Source organism: Nerophis ophidion, linkage group LG09 (assembly GCF_033978795.1).
Source record: "Nerophis ophidion isolate RoL-2023_Sa linkage group LG09, RoL_Noph_v1.0, whole genome shotgun sequence".
Lineage (NCBI taxonomy): Eukaryota > Metazoa > Chordata > Actinopteri > Syngnathiformes > Syngnathidae > Nerophis > Nerophis ophidion.
The window spans coordinates 58992718-59015217 of record NC_084619.1 but is presented as its reverse complement, the minus strand read 5'-3'; the positions used below and the strand labels follow the sequence as shown (position 1 = coordinate 59015217).

General features: G+C 34.6%; 1 protein-coding gene across 1 annotated transcript in view; it reads left to right on the top strand.

Moving 5' to 3' along the window:
* The first annotated feature begins 1040 nt into the window (after positions 1-1040).
* LOC133558846 (homeobox protein Hox-D9b-like) overlaps positions 1041-22500 on the top strand; it is a 22814-nt gene continuing 1354 nt past the window's right edge. Inside the window, exons 1-2 of the mRNA XM_061909974.1 lie at positions 1041-1816; positions 21808-22500. The exon at positions 21808-22500 is cut by the window's right edge and continues 1354 nt beyond it. Coding sequence (XP_061765958.1) covers positions 1171-1816; positions 21808-22052 — 891 coding nt within the window. The 5' untranslated portion in view covers positions 1041-1170 and the 3' untranslated portion in view covers positions 22053-22500. The remainder of the gene's footprint in view (positions 1817-21807) is intronic.

The following is a 22500-nucleotide window of genomic DNA, read 5'->3' as shown; positions in this document are numbered from 1 at the left end:
TAAATATTGTTTTAAATGTGCAATAGCGACTTTGGCACACAAATACTTGCATGGAAAAATGAAATGAAATACCGAATCCCCCTCCCTTTTTATGCACATTAAACGAGGGTCTTTTCCCCCCCACATACTCCCATTTTTTATAATTTGTTTTGTTTTATGAATGAAAAGAGATAATGGAAGTGGACTTGTATGACTTGTGAGCCGCGCGCACGCACACACTTGTTAGTAAGCTTGTAAATGTCTCTGCTATTTCATTCAGCCTGTGTTGACTAATGAACATTACCACATCATTTATTTCGAAAGTATAAATAACAACACATACAAATAGAATACTATAAACCGCAACATGTAAATGGAAAAAAAAAAACAAAAAACAACGTTATGATTTTTAGATTTTCAGAACCTGCTTGTCCTATATTTAAACAAAGAAAACAATCTGAAGTTGTCTTTATTTTTAAGTTATCCTGCCGTGATTTTACCAGTCCGGCTCACTTGGGAGTAGATTTTTCTCCAATCTAAAATTAGTTTGACACCCCTGCAGTAAAGGAATGTGCAAAAACATAAAGGACGGAATCTTTATGTCTCATAAAAATGAATAAATATTGTTTTAAATGTGCAATAGCGACTTCGGCACACAAATAATTGCATGGAAAAATGAAATGAAATACCGAATCCGCCTCCCTTTTTATGCACCTTAAACGAGGGTCTTTTTTTCCCCACATACTCCCATTTTTATTATTGTTTTTGTTTTATGAATGAAAAGAGATAATGGAAGTGGACTTAAATGACTTGTGAGCCGCGCGCAGGCGCACACGCACACACGTGTTAGTAAGCTTGTAAATGTCTCTGCTATTTCATTCAGCCTGTAAATTTTTTTTTTTTTTTTTAGCTTTTTTTTTTTTGCGCAACATCCTGCACGTCCATCTGGCATATGCGGCCTCCTATCGCATTTGTGAGCACAAAAGAACCGACGTGATTTACCGGCGGCGGCGGGTAAATACAGTGGTGCCACGTGACCCGCGGCAGAGCCAATAGGCGGCCGAGGAGAAGGTAAGGGCAGGGGGGAAAATGACTACCATTTTAGGGGAGGATGGAAGCCACTTTACTGACCCATCTAAGGTTTTACAGTCGCCTTTAAGTGTCGTTTTTTATTGAAATAATAAAATAAACATGTCGCTAACAAATTATTATTCCATGATGGGGCTGCAGACCGAGGAGGCGTACGGCGCTCATTTCCTCAGCGCGGGCTTGCAGGCGTCGACGGCCGGCTGCGCGAAGCCGTCCCGCGGCGCGCAGGAGGAGGAGGAGGAGGAGGGGGCCACCCCCGGCTCGCACGTCCCGGATTTCGCCCATTTCCCCAACAAGCAGGCGAGCTTGAACGGATTCTCCCCGTGGACCAGCGCGCCCTCCCCGCCGCTGCAGGCCGCCCCCGGCGCCTCCATCCCGGGGCTGTTCCATCCACACCTCCTCGGTCACCACCACCACCACCACCACCACCACCAGAACCAGCAGCCCTACTACGCCGAGCACCTCGCCCCGGAGGGCAGGTTCGTCCGCTGCTGGGAAGGCCCTGCGTCCACCTCGGAGGGGAGCTTCCCCGGCTGCCCCTCCGACCCCGGCCCGCGGTTCGAGGCGGTGAAGCCGGAGAGTTCGCCGCCGCTGTCGCGCGGCTGCCCCGGCGACGACTCGGGCGGCTTCGTCAGCCCGGGCGACGTGGTGCTCGAGCGGCTCGGCACCGCCGAGGAGCTCCGGAGGAAGCCGGAGCCCAAGAAGGAGCAGGAGGAGGAGAGGCGGAAAAGCCAAGCGGCGGACCCAGGTTAGCATGCACGTCCGCCCGCCACTGGGCCCCGAGTGTGCGTGAGCGAGTGTGGGAGACTTTTATTGCCCTATAAATGTCCTCCAGGCCTAAAGTATAAAACTTTATTGTCCATTAAAATAATTAAGAGGGACTTTGCTGTTATTTAGAGCCAACACAGGTATATTAAAAAACATTTTAACGCCTTTTTTTTACATGAATACTTTAATATTTTGACGATGCATTATAAGAATAAAAAAAAATCACAATTGTAATGTAGCAACTATACATATTTAACAATGAGTGTTATATATATATAAAAAAAATGTTACACTTAAATAACTGAGTGACTTGGCAAAAAAAAAAAAAAAAGTGTTAAAGGTGGGAAAAATAGCTGGTGCTCGTACTTGTTGCTGTGGAAGTCCATGGGCAGTCATTTTTACAGCAGCTTTTCCAGTGGGCCAATAAAACATCGCAGTGGATATCTCTCCCCCAGTGCACTTTCTCAACAACCAGGCCGAGCCTTGCCAGAATCCATGCAGATTTACTGGTCTCACACACTGCCGCAAAAAATAAATAAACCTGACAAGATGTTTTGGACTGCAATCAAAGGAAGGCTTTAAAAAAAAAAGAAAACTTAGAGCAAATAAAAACAAATAGGATACGAATGTTTCATGTTTTTTATGGTTATTTGTCCTAAAGAGAAGCAGAGTCCTCTGCAGTGGACATGGATATCATGTTTGGGTTTTTTTACCCCTCCAGAAAAATACCAAAACAATATAAATAGGCCAAAAGCAAATATACACTGCTTGTGTGCATTTATCATGTACTATGTAGTGTAAAAAAAAAAGAAAAATTAAATCACAGAAATGTGACGAAAAAAACAGACCAAAAACAAATGTCCACTGGAGTGGACATTTCTGTAAGTATATATATATAAAAAAAAAACATTTCACCCCAGAATATTGTAACTGACAAAGAATGTAGTCCAAAAACAAATATCCACTGCAGTAGACATTTATTTAAGTGTATTCCCCCCCATAATATTGTAACTGACAAATAATTTAGTCCAAAAACAAATGTTCACTGCAGTAGTCATTTCTGTAAGTATATACAGTGTTTTTTATTCACCCCAGAATATTGTAACTAGCAAAGAATGTAGTCCAAAAACAAATGTCCACTGCAGTGATAACTGAGGAAAGTATATGCAAAAGTATAACTAAAAAAAATAAAGGAAATATCCAACGGTGGTTATGTATGTTATGTAACCAGAAGTGTGACAAAACAAATAGTCCATAAACATGCATATAAAATATATTTTTTTTTTAAGATTTGTAAGAATTTTTATTTATTTTTCCCCCAGAAAATCATAACTCTGAAAAAGGAAATAGTGGAAAGACAAACCTGTATTGTTTTTTTGTTGTTGTTATTTATTTATTTATTTTTACAGATATTAGCATTTCTGACAAAGGTAATAGTCCAAAAACAAATGTCCATTGCAGTGGACATTAGTTTCTGTAATATTTGTAAGCATATACATTTTTTTTTTTTGTCTTTGGAAAACTGTAACTCTGAAAAAGGAAATAGTGGAAAAACAAACGTCTGCTGTTTTTTGTTTGTTTGTTTGTTTGCTTGTTTTTTGCAGACATTGCTATCTCTGACAAAGGAAATAGTCCATAAGCAAATGTCCACTGGAGTGGACATTTATATGAACATATACAGTTTTGTTTTGTTTTTTTCCAGACAATTGTAACTCTGAAAAAGGAAATAGTGGAAAAACAAACGTGTATTGTTTTTTGTTGTTATTTTATTTATTTATTTATTTATTTTTTACAGATATTAGCATTTCTGACAAAGGTTATAGTCCAAAAACAAATGTCCATTGCAGTGGACATAAGTTTCTGTAATATTTGTAAGCATATAAATGTTTTTTTATTTTTTTTATTTTTTCTTCAGAAAATTGTAACTCTGAAAAAGGAAATAGTGGGGAAAAAAACATCTACTGTTTTTTTTTTGTTTGTTTGTTTGTTTTTTGCAGAAATTGTTATCTCTGACAAAGGAAATAGTCCATAAGCAAATGTCCACTAGAGTGGACATTTATATGAACATATACAGTTTTGTTTATTTTTTTCCAGACAATTGTAACTCTGAAAAAGGAAATAGTGGAAAAACAAACGAATATTGTTTTTTGTTGTTATTTTATTTATTTATTACAGATATTAGCATTTCCGACAAAGGTAATAGTCCAAAAACAAATGTCCATTGCAGTGGACATTAGTTTCTGTAATATTTGTAAGCATATAAATGTTTTTTTGTTTTTTGTTTTTTTCTTCAGAAAATTGTAACTCTGAAAAAAGAAATAGTGGAAAAACAAACGTCTGCTGTTTTTTTTTTTTTGTTTTGTTTGTTTTGTTCAGAAATTGTTATCTCTGACAAAGGAAATAGTCCCAAAACAAATGTCCACTGGAGTGGACATTTATATGAACATATACAGTTTTGTTTTGTTTTTTCCAGACAATTGTAACTCTGAAAAAGGAAATAGTGGAAAAACAAACGTGTTTTGTTTTTTTGTTGGTATTTTATTTATTTATTTATTTTTACAGATATTAGCATTTCTGACAACGGTAATAGTCCAAAAACAAATGTCCATTGCATTGGACATTAGTTTCTGTAATATTTGTAATCATATAAATGTTTTTTTATTTTTTCTTCAGAAAATTGTAACTCTGAAAAGGGAAATAGTGGAAGAAAAAACGTCTACTGTTTTTTTTGGTTTGTTTGTTTGTTTTTTGCAGAAATGGTTATCTCTGACAAAGGAAATAGTCCAAAAACAAATGTCCATTGCAGTGGACATTAGTTTCTGTAATATTCGTAAGCATATACATTTTTTTTTTTTCTTTAGAAAATTGTAACTCTGAAAAAGTAAATAGTGGAGAAACAAACGTCTACTGTTTTTTTTTGTTGGTTTGTTTGTTTGTTTTTTTGCAGAAATTGTTATCTCTGACAAAGGAAATAGTCCATAAACAAATGTCCACTTTATATGAACGTATACAGTTTTGTTTTGTTTTTTCCAGACAATTGTAACTCTGAAAAAGGAAATAGTGGAAAAACAAACGTCTATTGTTTTTTGTTGTTATTTTATTTATTTATTTTTACAGATATTAGCATTTATGACAAAGGTAATAGTCCAAAAACAAATGTCCATTGCAGTGGACATTAGTTTCTGTAATATTTGTAAGCATATAAATGTTTTTTTATTTTTTCTTCAGAAAATTGTAACTCTGAAAAAGGAAATAGTGGAAAAACAAACATCTACTGTTTTTTTTTGTGTGTGTGTGTGTGTTTGTTTGTTTGTTTTTTTCAGAAATTGTTACCTCTGACAAAGGACATAGTCCATAAGCAAATGTCCACTGGAGTGGACATTTATATGAACATATAGTTTTGTTTTGTTTTTTCCAGACAATTGTAACTCTGAAAAAAGTAAATAGTGACAAAACACATGTCCACTGCAGTGTGTGTAAGCATTTAAAGGTTTTTATTTTTATTGTTTTTAGGTTTTCTTTTCAGAAAAGTGTACCTGTGAAAAAGGAAAAATAGTGGGGGGAAAAAACATTGATTGTTTTGTTTTTTGTTCGCTTTTATTTTTTTAACTTAAATTTGTATCTCTGACAAAGGAAATAGTCCAGAAACAAATGTCCACTGTAGTGGACATTTGTTTTTGTAATACTTGTTAGCATATAAAGTTTTTTTTAATTTGTTTGTTGTTGTTGTTTTTTTTAGAAAATTGTAACTCTGAAAAAGGAAATGGTGGAAAGACAAACATTTTTTGTTAGTTTTTTTTATTATTATTATTATTTTTTAACGGAAATTTGTATCTCTGACAAAGAAAATAGTCCAAAAACAAATGTTCACTGAAGAGGACATTTTATGTACAGATATACAGTTTTTTTGTTGTTGTTGTTTTTTAATCCATAACATTGTAACTCTGAAAAGGTAAATAGTGAAAAAAACAAATGTCCACTGCAGTGGACATTTTTGTAAGCATATAGAGGTTTATTTTATTTTTATGGGGGGTTTTATTTTCAGAAAATTGTAACTCTGAAAAAGAAAATAGTGGAAAAACAAACATCTACTGTTTTACTCCCCAGAAATATGTAATTCTGACAAAAAAAAAAAACAGTCCAAAAACAAATGTCCACTGCAGTGAACATGTACGTAAGCATATAAAGGTTGTTGGCTTTTTTTTTGTTCGTTTTCAGATAATTGTAACTCTTAAAAAGGAAATAGTGAAAAAAGCAAAAGTGCAGTATTTTTTATTTTTTTTCCCTGAACTATTTAACTCCGACAAAGACAATAGTCCAAAAACAAATGTCCACTGCAGTGGACATTTACATAAGCACATGAAGGTTGTTTTTTTGTTTGTTGTTGATTTGTTTTTGTTTTTTCGAAAATTGTAACTCTGAAAAAGTAAATGGTGAAAAAACAAATGTTCACTGCAGTGGACATTTATATAAACATATAAAGTTATTTTATTTTTATTTTTTGGTTTTTATTTTTCGAAAATTGTAACTCGAGAAAAAGGAAATAGTGGAAAAACCAACTTCTGTTTTTTCCCCCCAGAAATGTGCAATTCTGACAAAAAAAATAAATAAAAATAGTCCAAAAACAAATGTCCACTACAGTGGACATTTGTGTAAGCATTTAAAGGTTTTTGGATTTTTTTTTTTTGGTTCGTTTTCAGAAATTTGTAACTAAAAAAAGAAATGAAATAGTAAAAAAACAAACGTGCACTATTTTTATTTTTCTATTTTCAGAAATGTGTAATTCTGACAAAGAAAATAGTCCTAAAAAAATGTCCACTGCAATGAACATTTACATAAGCACATAAAAGTGTTTTTTTTGTTTGTTTGTTGTTGTTTTTTTCCAGAAAATTGTACCTCTGAAAAAGGAAATAGTGAAAAACAAGTGTCCACTACAGTGGACATTTATGTAACTATATAAAGGTTTTTTTTATTTATTTGTTTTTGTTTTATTTTCAGAAAATTGTAACTCTGAAAAAAGAAATAGTGGAAAAACAAATCTCCACCGCAGTGGACATTTATGTAAGCATAGAAAGGTTTTTCATTAATTTTTTGGTTTGTTTTATTTTTTTTTTTAAATTGCAACCTCTGAAAAAGGAAATAGTGGAAAAACAAACGTGCACTATTTTTTTTTTCTTCTCAGAAATGTGTAACACTGACAAAGTAAATAGTCCAAAAACAAATGTCCACTGCAGTGGACATTTATATAAGCATGTAAAGGGTTTGTTTTTGTTTTTTTGTGGGGGGTTTTCAGAAAATTGTTACTCTGAAAAATAAATATTGAAAAACCAATATCCACTGCAGTTGACATTTATGAAACCATACAGTATCAAAGTGTTTCTTTTTTGTTTTGTTTTTTCAGAAAATTGTAACTCTGAAAAAAGCAATAGTGAAAAAACAAATGTCCATTGCAGTGGACTTGTGTGTAAGTATAAAATATGTGTCCCATATGGTATAACTTTAATGAGAGCAATTAACCCAAAAAAATGTCCACAGCATATAAAGGTTTTTGTTAGTTTTTTTCAGAAAATTCTAACTGGCAATATGAAATAGTGAAAAAACAAATGTCCATTGCAGTGGACAACTTCAAGCATTTGTTTTTCATCAGAAATGCATAACTGACAAATGTAAGCATGTAAAGATTTTTTATTTATTTTTTTTTTTAATTTTTTTTGAAAATTCTAACTGGCAAAAGGAAATAGTGAAAAAACAAATATCCATTGCAGTGGACATTTATGTAAAACAAAAATACGTTTCCCTCATGGTATAACTGTGACGAGAGAAATCGACCAAAAACACATGTCCACCGCAGACATTTTTGTAAATATTAGCTATTTTTCCTAAATAATATACAACTATAAGAAAGGAAATAATCCAAAAACATTTATGTGAGCTTCGGGTACTTGGGGTATTTTCTTCCAGAAATGTACAAACTGATGGAAGTAATATACAAACAATCAAATGTCCACTACAGTGGACATATATAGAAGCTTAAAACTGGTCATTTTTCGATGTATAACTGTGACAAAGGAAATAACCCAAAAATTAATGTCCACTCAACTGGACATTGATGTAAACTTGGGGTATTTTGTTCCAGAAATGTGAAACTGATGGAAGTAATGTACCAACAATAAAATGTCCACTAGAGTGGACATGTATGGAAGCTTCATAAAAGGTAATTTTTCAATCTGTAACTGTGACAAAGGAAATAACCCAAAAATTAATGTCCACACTCCACAGGACATTGATGTAAACTTGGGGTATTTTGTTCCAGAAATGTGAAACTGATGGAAGTAATGTACCAACAATCAAATGTCCACTAGAGTGGACATGTATGGAAGCTTAAAACAGGTCATTTTTTGATGTGTAACTGTGACAAAGGAAATAACCCAAAAATGAATGTCCACTCCACTGGACATTTATGCAAACATGGGGTATTTTCTTCCAGAAAAGTATAACTGATGGAAGTAATATACCAACAATCAAATGTCCACTAGAGTGGACATGTATGGAAGCTTAATAAAGGTCATTTTTAGATGTATAACTGTGACAAAGGAAATAACCCAAAAATTAATGTCCACGCCACTGAACATTTATGCAAACATGGGGTATTTTTTTCCAGAAATGAGAAACTGATGGAAGTAATATATCCAAAAACCAAATGTCCACTAAAGTGGACATGTTTTGAAGCTTAATAAAAGTAATTTTTTGATGTATAACTGTGACAAAGGAAATAACTCAAAAATTAATGTCCACTCCACTGGACATTGATGTAAACTTGGGGTATTTTGTTCCAGAAATGTGAAACTGATGGAAGTAATATACCAACAATCAAATGTCCACTAGAAGGGACATGTATGGAAGCTTAAAACAGGTCATTTTTCGATGTATAACTGTGACAAAGGAAATAACCCAAAAATGAATGTCCACTCCACTGGAGATTGATGTAAAATTGGGGTATTTTCTTCCAGAAATGTGAAACTGATGGAAGTAATATACCAACAATCAAATGTCCACTAGAAGGGACATGTATGGAAGCTTAATAAAGGTCATTTTAGATGTATAACTGTGACAAAGGAAATAACCCAAAAATTAATGTCCACTACACTGGACATTGATGTAAACTTGGGGTATTTTCTTCCAGAAATGTATAACTGATGGAAGTAATATACCAACAATCAAATGTCCACTAGAGTGGACATGTATGGAAGCTTAATAAAGGTCATTTTTAGATGTATAACTGTGACAAAGGAAATAACCCAAAAATGAATGTCCACTCCACTGGACATGTATGCAAACATGGGGTATTTTTTTCCAGAAATGAGAAACTGATGGAAGTAATATATCAAAAATCAAATGTCCACTAGAGTGGACATGTTTGGAAGCTTAATAAAAGTCATTTTTAGATGTATAACTGTGACAAAGGAAATAACCCAAAAATTAATGTCCACTCCACTGGACATTGATGTAAGCTTGGGGTATTTTGTTCCAGAAATGTGAAACTGATGGAAGTAATATACCAACAATCAAATGTCCACTAGAGGGGACATGTATGGAAGCTTAAAACAGGTCATTTTTCGATGTGTAACTGTGACAAAGGAAATAACCCAAAAATGAATGTCCACTCCACTGGACATTTATGCAAACATGGGGTATTTTTTTCCAGAAATGAGAAACTGATGGAAGTAATATATCAAAAATCAAATGTCCACTAGAGTGGACATGTATGGAAGCTTCATAAAAGGTAATTTTTCAATCTGTAACTGTGACAAAGGAAATAACCCAAAAATTAATGTCCACACTCCACAGGACATTGATGTAAACTTGGGGTATTTTGTTCCAGAAATGTGAAACGGATGGAAGTAATGTACCAACAATCAAATGTCCACTAGAGGGGACATGTATGGAAGCTTAAAACAGGTCATTTTTCGATGTGTAACTGTGACAAAGGAAATAACCCAAAAATGAATGTCCACTCCACTGGACATTTATGCAAACATGGGGTATTTTCTTCCAGAAAAGTATAACTGATGGAGGTAATATACCAACAATCAAATGTCCACTAGAGTGGACATGTATGGAAGCTTAATAAAGGTCGTTTTTAGATGTATAACTGTGACAAAGGAAATAACCCAAAAATGAATGTCCACTCCACTGAACATTTAGGCAAACATGGGGTATTTTTTTCCAGAAATGAGAAACTGATGGAAGTAATACATCCAAAAACCAAATATGTTTTGAAGCTTAATAAAAGTAATTTTTTGATGTATAACTGTGACAAAGGAAATAACCCAAAAATTAATGTCCACTCCACTGGACATTGATGTAAACTTGGGGTATTTTGTTCCAGAAATGTGAAACTGATGGAAGTAATATACCAACAATCAAATGTCCACTAGAGTGGACATGTATGGAAGCTTAATAAAGGTCATTTTTAGATGTATAACTGTGACAAAGGAAATAACCCAAAAATTAATGTCCACTACACTGGACATTGATGTAAACTTGGGGTATTTTCTTCCAGAAATGTATAACTGATGGAAGTAATATACCAACAATCAAATGTCCACTAGAGTGGACATGTATGGAAGCTTAATAAAGGTCATTTTTAGATGTATAACTGTGACAAAGGAAATAACCCAAAAATGAATGTCCACGCCACTGAACATTTATGCAAACATGGGGTATTTTTTTCCAGAAATGAGAAACTGATGGAAGTAATATATCCAAAAACCAAATGTCCACTAAAGTGGACATGTTTTGAAGCTTAATAAAAGTAATTTTTTGATGTATAACTGTGACAAAGGAAATAACTCAAAAATTAATGTCCACTCCACTGGACATTGATGTAAACTTGGGGTATTTTGTTCCAGAAATGTGAAACTGATGGAAGTAATATACCAACAATCAAATGTCCACTAGAAGGGACATGTATGGAAGCTTAAAACAGGTCATTTTTCGATGTATAACTGTGACAAAGGAAATAACCCAAAAATGAATGTCCACTCCACTGGAGATTGATGTAAAATTGGGGTATTTTCTTCCAGAAATGTGAAACTGATGGAAGTAATATACCAACAATCAAATGTCCACTAGAAGGGACATGTATGGAAGCTTAATAAAGGTCATTTTAGATGTATAACTGTGACAAAGGAAATAACCCAAAAATTAATGTCCACTACACTGGACATTGATGTAAACTTGGGGTATTTTCTTCCAGAAATGTATAACTGATGGAAGTAATATACCAACAATCAAATGTCCACTAGAGTGGACATGTATGGAAGCTTAATAAAGGTCATTTTTAGATGTATAACTGTGACAAAGGAAATAACCCAAAAATGAATGTCCACTCCACTGGACATGTATGCAAACATGGGGTATTTTTTTCCAGAAATGAGAAACTGATGGAAGTAATATATCAAAAATCAAATGTCCACTAGAGTGGACATGTTTGGAAGCTTAATAAAAGTCATTTTTAGATGTATAACTGTGACAAAGGAAATAACCCAAAAATTAATGTCCACTCCACTGGACATTGATGTAAGCTTGGGGTATTTTGTTCCAGAAATGTGAAACTGATGGAAGTAATATACCAACAATCAAATGTCCACTAGAGGGGACATGTATGGAAGCTTAAAACAGGTCATTTTTCGATGTGTAACTGTGACAAAGGAAATAACCCAAAAATGAATGTCCACTCCACTGGACATTTATGCAAACATGGGGTATTTTTTTCCAGAAATGAGAAACTGATGGAAGTAATATATCAAAAATCAAATGTCCACTAGAGTGGACATGTATGGAAGCTTCATAAAAGGTAATTTTTCAATCTGTAACTGTGACAAAGGAAATAACCCAAAAATTAATGTCCACACTCCACAGGACATTGATGTAAACTTGGGGTATTTTGTTCCAGAAATGTGAAACGGATGGAAGTAATGTACCAACAATCAAATGTCCACTAGAGGGGACATGTATGGAAGCTTAAAACAGGTCATTTTTCGATGTGTAACTGTGACAAAGGAAATAACCCAAAAATGAATGTCCACTCCACTGGACATTTATGCAAACATGGGGTATTTTCTTCCAGAAAAGTATAACTGATGGAGGTAATATACCAACAATCAAATGTCCACTAGAGTGGACATGTATGGAAGCTTAATAAAGGTCATTTTTAGATGTATAACTGTGACAAAGGAAATAACCCAAAAATGAATGTCCACTCCACTGAACATTTAGGCAAACATGGGGTATTTTTTTCCAGAAATGAGAAACTGATGGAAGTAATACATCCAAAAACCAAATATGTTTTGAAGCTTAATAAAAGTAATTTTTTGATGTATAACTGTGACAAAGGAAATAACCCAAAAATTAATGTCCACTCCACTGGACATTGATGTAAACTTGGGGTATTTTGTTCCAGAAATGTGAAACTGATGGAAGTAATATACCAACAATCAAATGTCCACTAGAAGGGACATGTATGGAAGCTTAAAACAGGTCATTTTTCGATGTATAACTGTGACAAAGGAAATAACCCAAAAATGAATGTCCACTCCACTGGAGATTGATGTAAAATTGGGGTATTTTCTTCCAGAAATGTGAAACTGATGGAAGTAATATACCAACAATCAAATGTCCACTAGAGTGGACATGTATGGAAGCTTAATAAAGGTCATTTTTAGATGTATAACTGTGACAAAGGAAATAACCCAAAAATTAATGTCCACTACACTGGACATTGATGTAAACTTGGGGTATTTTCTTCCAGAAATGTATAACTGATGGAAGTAATATACCAACAATCAAATGTCCACTAGAGTGGACATGTATGGAAGCTTAATAAAGGTCATTTTTAGATGTATAACTGTGACAAAGGAAATAACCCAAAAATGAATGTCCACTCCACTGGACATTTATGCAAACATGGGGTATTTTTTTCCAGAAATGAGAAACTGATGGAAGTAATATATCAAAAATCAAATGTCCACTAGAGTGGACATGTTTGGAAGCTTAATAAAAGTCATTTTTAGATGTATAACTGTGACAAAGGAAATAACCCAAAAATTAATGTCCACTCCACTGGACATTGATGTAAACTTGGGGTATTTTGTTCCAGAAATGTGAAACTGATGGAAGTAATATACCAACAATCAAATGTCCACTAGAGGGGACATGTATGGAAGCTTAAAACAGGTCATTTTTCGATGTGTAACTGTGACAAAGGAAATAACCCAAAAATGAATGTCCACTCCACTGGACATTTATGCAAACATGGGGTATTTTTTTCCAGAAATTAGAAACTGATGGAAGTAATATATCAAAAATCAAATGTCCACTAGAGTGGACATGTTTGGAAGCTTAATAAAAGTCATTTTTAGATGTATAACTGTGACAAAGGAAATAACCCAAAAATTAATGTCCACTCCACTGGACATTGATGTAAACTTGGGGTATTTTGTTCCAGAAATGTGAAACTGATGGAAGTAATATACCAACAATCAAATGTCCACTAGAGGGGACATGTATGGAAGCTTAAAACAGGTCATTTTTCGATGTATAACTGTAACAAAGGAAATAACCCAAAAATGAATGTCCACTCCACTGGACATTGATGTAAAATTGGAGTATTTTCTTCCAGAAATGTGAAACTGATGGAAGTAATATACCAACAATCAAATGTCCACTAGAGTGGACATGTATGGATGCTTAATAAAGGTCATTTTTAGATGTATAACTGTGACAAAGGAAATAACCCAAAAATGAATGTCCACTACACTGGACATTGATGTAAACTTGGAGTATTTTCTTCCAGAAATGTATAACTGATGGAAGTAATATAAAAAAAATCAAATGTCCACTAGAGTGGACATGTATGGAAGCTTAAAACAGGTAATTTTTCAATGTATAACTGTGACAAAGGAAATAACCCAAAATGAATGTCCACTCCACTGGACATTGATGTAAGCTTGGGGTATTTAAAAAAAAAAAAAGAGAAACTGATGGAAGTAATATATCAAAAATAAAATGTCCACTAGGGTGGACATGTATGGAAGCTTAATAAAAGTAATTTTTCGATGTATAACTGTGACAAAGGAAATAACCCAAACATGAATGTCCACTCCACTAGACATTTATGTAAACTTGGGGTATTTTTTTGCAGAAATGTGAAACTGATAGAAGTAATATACCAACAATCAAATATCCACTAGAGTGGACATAAATGGAAGTTTAAAACAGGTCATTTTACGATGTATAACTGTGACAAAGGAAATAACCCAAAAATTAATGTCCACTCCACTGGACATTGATGTAAACTTGGGGTATTTTCTTCCAGAAATGTATAACTGATGGAAGTAATATACCAACAATCAAATGTCATCTAGAGTGGACATGTTTGGAAGCTTATAACAGGTCATTTTTCGATGTATAACTGTGACAAAGGAAATAACCCAAAAATTAATGTCCACTCCACTGGACATTGATGTAAAATTGGGGTATTTTCTTCCAGAAATGTATTACTGATGGAAGTAATATACCAACAATCAAATGTCCACTAGGGTGGACATTTACGTAAGTATACCAAAGTCTCTTTTTTTTTAAGAAATGTGGTGTGGAAAAAAAATATATATTATATATAATATATATATTAGGGGTGGGCAAATTAGTGCGTTAATTATGAGTTAACTCATCAATCTATTAACGCCGACAATTATTTTATCGTACATTTGCGTATGTTGTTTACATGCTTTTATTTTGTTAACGCCTTTTTTTAACAAGATGGCGTCGCCCGGCGTCGAGGGGCTCTTGGTAAAGATGGAACATTTGACAAAAATACCGGACAATTCTGCAAATTTCATGGCTGGCTTACAGCGTGGTCACTCCGGGATCACTTACGACCGCCAGACAATTCTGGATGTGGATAGATCGGGCCGTTTTGGACTGAATGACGCGTGCTTGCTAGACCGGCTAGCTAACATGGGAATACTTTGCCGGCTACATCCAGCGGCCTGTGAAGCAGCGGAGTATATGTGTTGTCTGTCTATTTATCAATAATGCAGACGAGGCGTGTTGGCTGAGTTCTTAACGTTTACTTTCAGAGCGTGCATATCACAACATACAAGATGCTGTCATGGCGACACAACCTATACCGGGCTACCGGGCATGCTCGTCACTCCTGTTGCATGCTGGGTAGGGTAGTTATTTTATTCCCTGGCTCATAACGTCACAATATAGTACCATGTATATGATGCGTTCAGTTTATCAAAGCACCAAGCAAACAATCGGAAAATTCCCATCATATCAATTCCTAGATATGGTCATAATTATCTTAAGTGCACTATGCAGAATAAACACAACATTATTAATATTGCTACTACGGATAATTTGATCAAAAATTCCCTAAAACAGCCCACTACCTATAATATAGGTTTTTTAAACATAAGATACTTTAGAAAAAATAATGTTTCTGCTGTTACCTCAGAAATTGCCTGTTCAGATGTTATGATTGTGGCTCAGAGATTTGTATGTAGATTATATTTATTTTCCATAACAAACAGGATAACTTAAATACCCTGGCAGTGGTAGTAATATGCTTAAATGTTTGTATTTACATTTTTTGAGTTGATTTTTATAAAATATGCTATTTAACTGCTACTGTTTAACAAGGACAGATTTAAATTGTGTTTGCACAACAAACGTTTTGGCGCTTTTGTTCATGTGGGAGAATATTCCAATAAAGGTGCACTACACACTACTTTTGAATTCATTATTGGGCTTTGGGTATACAATGCAGTTAATCGCGATTAATCAGAGAAATAGTGCGATAAACTTCGATTAAAATTTTTGATCGTTGCCCAGCCCTAATATATATATATATATAATATATATATATATATATATATATATATATATATACATATATATATATATATATATATATATATATATATATATATAATACAGTGGACATTTATGTATGCATGAGGTGTTTTTCAGAAATCTATAAGTGACAAAAGAAATAGTCCAAAAAACAAATGTCCACTACTGTGGACATTTATGTCAGTTTGGACTATTTAAAATCATATTTTTTTTAGAAAATTAAAACTGGCAAAAGTAGAGTGCACATGTATAGAAGCACAGCATAAGCCTTTTTACCTGTGACAAAAGGAAATAAACCCCAAACAAATGTCCACTGCAGTGGACATTTATGCAAACTTGGTGTATTTTTCACACAAAAGTATAGCCGTCGAAAGCAATGGACAAAAAAACAAATGTCCACTACCAGCTCAGTGGCCTTGTGATTAGAGTGTCCGCCCTGAGACTGGGAGGTGGTGAGTTCAAACCCTGGTTGAGTCATACCAAAGACTACAAAAAATGGGAGCCATTAAATCCCTGCTTGGCACTCAGCATCAAGGGTTGGAATTGGGGGTTGAATCACCAAATCATTTCCGAGTGTGGCGCACGCTGCTGCTCACTGCTCCCCTCACCTCCCAGGGGGTGAACATGGGGATGGGTCAAATGCAGAAGACATATTTGACCCCAACTAGTGTGTCTGAGACTATTGTCTCAGACACACTAGTTGGGGTCAAATGGACTTCAATTTTAACTAGAGTGGACAACTATGTACTCTAAGCATGATATGGTATTTGTTTAAGAAATGTGACAAAAGAAACAGACCAAAAACAAATGTCCATTGCAATGGACACATACGTAAACCTGGGATATTTTTCACACTGACGAAAGCAATGGACCAAAAAAATGTCCACTAGAGTGGACAATTATGTATTCTAAGCATAATATGGTATTTTCTTGAAGGAAATGTGACAAAAGAAACATACCCAAAAAAATGTCCACTGCAGTGGACATTTATAAACTTGGGATATTTTTTATGATAAAAGTGCATCTGTTGAAAGCAATGGAGCAAAAAACAAATGTCCAATATAGTGGACAATTATATACTGTAAGCAAAATATGTTTTTGTTTTGTTTTTTAAGAAATGTGACGAAAACAGATTAAGAACAAATGTTCACTGCAGTGGATATTTATGTAAACTTGGCGTCTTTTTCGCAAAAATAAGTATAACCGACGAAAGCAATTGAGCAAAAACAAATGTCCACAATAGTGGAACATTATGTACTGTAAGCATATGTGATTTTTTTTTTTTTAAGAAATGTGACAAAAAAAAGAGCAAAAACAAATGTCCACTGCAGTGGACATTTATGTAAACTTGGCTTCTTTTTCGCAAAATGGACATGTAAACTTGGGGTATTTTTTATTTTTTTGATAAAAGTACATCTGAGGAAAGCAACGGACAAAAAACAAGTGTCCACTAGAGTGAACAATTATGTACTGTAAGCATAATATGTTTGTTTGTTTGTTTGTTTTTTTAAAGAAATGTGACCCCGAAAGGGACAAGCTGTAGAAAATTGATGGATGGATGGGTGACAAAATAAACAGACAAAAACTAAATGTCCACTGCAGTGGACATTTGTGTTAACTTGGGGTATTTTTCACAAAAAACAATGAAAGCAACAGCCAAAAAGCAAATGTCCATTCTAGTGGACGTAGATGTAAACTTGGGGTATTTTTTTTAATAAAAGTACCTGATGAAAATAAAGGACCAAAAACAATTGTCCACTCGAGTGGACATGTATGTAAACATGGAGTATTTTTTACACAAAAGTAAATCTGACTAAAGCAATGGACCAAAAACAAATGTCCACTTAAGTTGACAATTATGTACTGTTAGCATAATATGGTATTTTTTATAGAAATGTAACAAAATAAACAGATCAAATCAAATGTCTACTGCAGTGGACGTTTGTGTAAACTTGGGGTATTTTTTTTTTGTTATAAAAGTATATCCGACGAAAGCAATGGACAAAAAACAAATGTCCACTAAAGTGGACAATTATGTACTGTAAACATAATACGGTATATATTTTTAAGGAATGTAACAAAAGAAACAAACCAAAAACCAATGTCCACTGCAGTGGACATCTATGTAAACTTGGAGTATATTTCACAAAAAAGCATAATCGACTTAAGCAATAGACAAAAAACAACTGTCCCCTCTAGTGGACGTAAATGTAAACGTTGGGTATTATTTTTGATGAAAGTATGGACCAAAAACAAATTATGTACTGTAAACATAATATGGTATATATTTTTAAGAAATATAACAAAAGAAACAAACCAAAAACAAAAGTCCACTGCAGTGGACATCTATGTAAACCCCGGGTATATTTCACCCAAAAGTATAAACGACGAAAGCAATAGACCAAAAACAAATGTCCACTACAGTGGACAATTATGTACTGCAAGCATAATATGGTGTGTGTTTTTTTAAAGAAATGTGACAAAAGAAACTGACTAAAAACAAATGTTCACTTAAGTGGACAAGTATGTACACTTGGGGTATTTCTCTCAGAAAAGTACACCCGACGAAAGTAATGGACCAAAAACAAATGTCCACTTGAGTGAACATTTATGTAAACTTGGTGTATTTTTCACCAGAAAAAGCATAATTGACTTAAGCAATAGACAAAAAACAACTGTCCACTCTAGTGGACGTGTATGTAAACTTTGGGTATTATTTTTGATGAAAGTAATGGCCCAAAACAAATGTCCACTAAAGTGGACAATTATGTACTATAAGCATAATACGGTATATATTTTTAGGAAATGTAACAAAAGAAACAAACCAAAAACAAATGTCCACTGCAGTGGACATCTATGTCAACTTGGGATATTTTTCACTCAAAAGTATAACCAATGAAAGCAATAGACCAAAAACAAATGTTCACTAGAGTGGACAATTATGTACTACAAGCATAATATGGTGTGTGTTTTTTAAAGAAATGTGACAAAAGAAACAGACCAAAAACAAATGTCTACTTGAGTGGACAAGTATGTAAACTTGTGGTATTTCTCTCAGAAAAGTACATCCGACGAAAGTAATGGACAAAAAACAAATGTCCACTAGAGTGGACAATTATGTACTGTGAAAATAATATGGTGTTTTGTTTTTTGTTTTGTTTTTGTTTTTACTGTATGTAAACTTGTGGTATTTTTCACTAAAAAGCATAATCGACTTAAGCAATAGACAGAAGAAAACTGTCCACTCTAGTGGACGCGTATGTTAACTTTGGGTATTATTTTTGATGAAAGTAATGGCCGAAAACAAATGTCCACTAAAGTGGATAATTATGTACTGTAAACATAATACGGTATATATTTTTAAGAAATATAACAAAAGAAACAAACCAAAAACAAATGTCCACTGCAGTGGACATCTATGTAAACTTGCCGTATTATTCACCAAAAAAGTATAACCGACGAAAGCAATAGACCAACAACAAATGTCCACTAGAGTGGACAATTATGTACTGCAAGAATAATATGGTGTATTTTTTTTTTTTTTTTTTTTTTTTTAAAGGAAAGGTGACGAAAGAAACAGACCGAAAACAAATGTCTATTCTAGTGGACAAGTATGTAAACTTAGGGTATTTCTCTCAGAAAAGTACATTCGACAAAAGTAGTGGACCAAAAACAAATGTTCACTAGAGTGGACAATTATGTACTGTGAAAATAATATGGTGTTTTGTTTTTTGTTTTGTTTTTTAAAGCAAAGGTAATGAAAGAAACAGACCAAACACAAATGTCCACTCTAGTGGACAAGTATTGTTGTTTGTCCAGCCCTTTGAGACACTGGTGATTTAGGGCTATATAAATAAACATTGATTGATTGATTGATTAAACTCGTGGTATTTACCTCGGAAAAGTACATCCGACAAAAGTAATGGACCAAAAACAAATGTCCACTAGAGTGGACAATTATGTACTGTGAAAATAATATGGTGTTTTGTTTTTTTCTTTGTTTTTTAAAAGAAAGGTGACGAAAGAAACAGACCAAAAATAAATGTCCACTCTAGTGGACAAGTATTGTGGTCTGTGCAGCCCTTTGAGACACTGGTGATTTAGGGATATATATATAAACATTGATTTATTGATTGATTAAACTTGGGGTATTTCCCTTGGAAAAGTACATCCGACAAAAATAATGGACCAAAAACAAATGTCCACTAGAGTGGACGATTATGTACTGTGAACATAATATGGTGTTTTATTTTTTTGTTTGTTTTTTAAAAGAAAGGTGATGAAAGAAACAGACCAAAAACAAATGTCCACTCTAGTGGACAAGTATTGTGGTCTGTGCAGCCCTTTGAGACACTGGTTATTTAGGGCTGTATAAATAAACATTGATTGATTGATTGATTGATTAAACTTGGGGTATTTCCCTTGGAAAAGTACATCCGACAAAAATAATAGACCAAAAACAAATGTCCACTAGAGTGGACAATTATGTACTGTGAAAATAATATGGTGTTTTGTTTTTTTGTTTGTTTTTTAAAAGAAAGGTGATGAAAGAAACAGACCAAAAACAAATGTCCACTCTAGTGGACAAGTATTGTGGTCTGTGCAGCCCTTTGAGACACTGGTTATTTAGGGCTATATAAATAAACATTGATTGATTGATTGATTGATTGATTGATTAAACTTGTGGTATTTCCCTTGGAAAAGTACATCCGACAAAAATAATGGACCAAAAACAAATGTCCACTAGAGTGGACAATTATGTACTGTAAAAAATAATATGGTGTTTTTTTGTTTTTTAAAGGAAAGGTGACGAAAGAAACAGACAAAAAAAACAAATGTCCACTCTAGTGGACAAGTATTGTGGTTTGTGTAGCCCTTTGAGACACTGGTGATTTAGGGCTATGTAAATAAACATTGATTGATTGATTGATTAAACTTGGGGTATTTCCCTCGGAAAACTACATCCGACAAAAGTAATGGACCAAAAACAAATGTCCACTACAGTGGACAATTATGTACTGTGAAAATAATATTGTCTTTTCTTTTGTTTTTTTTTTGTTTTTAAAAGAAAGGTGACGAAAGAAACAGACAAAAAACAAATGTCCACTTTAGTGGACAAGTATTGTGGTTTGTGCAGCCCTTTGAGACACTGGTGATTTAGGGCTATATAAATAAACATTGATTGATTGATTGATTGACTGATTAAACTTGGGGTATTTCCCTCGGAAAAGTACATCCGACAAAAGTAATGGACCAAAAACAAATGTCCACTAGAGTAGACAATTATGTACTGTGAAAATAATATGGTGTTTTTTTGCAATTTTTATTTTTAAAGGAAAGGTGACGAAAGAAACAGACAAAAAAACAAATGTCCACTCTAGTGGACAAGTATTGTGGTTTGTGCAGCCCTTTGAGACACTGGTGATTTAGGGCTATATGAATAAACATTGATTGATTGATTGATTGATTGATTGATTTGATTAAACTTGGGGTATTTCTCTCAGAGAAGTACATCCGACAAAAGCAATGGACCAAAAACAAATGTCCAATAGAGTGGACAATTATGTACTGTGAAAATAATATGGTGTTTTGTTTTTTTGTTTGTTTTTTTAAAAGAAAGGTGACGAAAGAAACAGACAAAAAAAATGTCCACTCTAGTGGATAAGTATTGTGGTTTGTGCAGCCCTTTGAGACACTGGTGATTTAGGGCTATATAAATAAACATTAATTGATTGATTGATTAAACTTGGGGTATTTTCCTCAGAAAAGTACATCCGACAAAAGTAATGGACCAAAAACAAATGTCCACTAGAGTGGATGTTTATGTTAGCATAAGCAAGTATTTTTTTAAGAAACGCGACGAAAGGAGCGCTCCAAAATCCACTTGAGTCCACTACAGAGGACGCTGGTTCTCGGTAAGGCCGTCTCTAAGGAACCAAAACCCAAAGCATCATAAAACGTCTTCCCGGGAATGTTTTCCTTTGGCAGCCTTGTTCGGAGGGAATGTAAATGTTTTGGTGACCGTGGTCCACTTTCTCGCCGCCGCAGAGAACCCTTCGGCCAGCTGGATCCACGCCAAGTCCACCCGCAAGAAGAGGTGTCCCTACACCAAGCACCAGACCTTGGAGCTGGAGAAGGAGTTCCTCTACAACATGTACCTGACGCGGGACCGCCGCCTGGAGGTGGCCAGACTCTTGAACCTGACCGAGCGGCAGGTGAAAATCTGGTTCCAGAACAGACGCATGAAGATGAAGAAGCTTATGATCCGGGAGAGGAGGAGCATCAACGAATAGCGGAGCTCCGTGGGGTCGATACTGCCGGGGGGGGGCAACCTTGAGAGGGTTTGAGACACCAGCCGGGGGAGATCTTTTCCGTCAAAACCTCCGAGAACGGGTTGACTTTGAGGCAGAACATTGAAGGAACCGCGAGGACACTTGAGATGTTCTACAAGAACGTCAGCAATACTTGAGTCCACATGAATACAAACCACCTTCCCTGCCTCGCCGTCACGTTAGAGGACGTTCTCAATCGAGCTTAGTAGGATTTTGTATGAAAAAAAATGTGTTTCGAGAAGGTATTTGAGAACGTTGTGGCCCAGCGTTCTCCAACCCAAACCTACTTTGAAACCGCTGCCAAGCAAAAAAAAAAACCCCAAGGAAGGCTCTGGCTCGCAAAATGTAGCAATTTCCAGGAAGCGTGTCGGACATTTCTGTGGAATGTATTATTTCTTCTGGGACTATT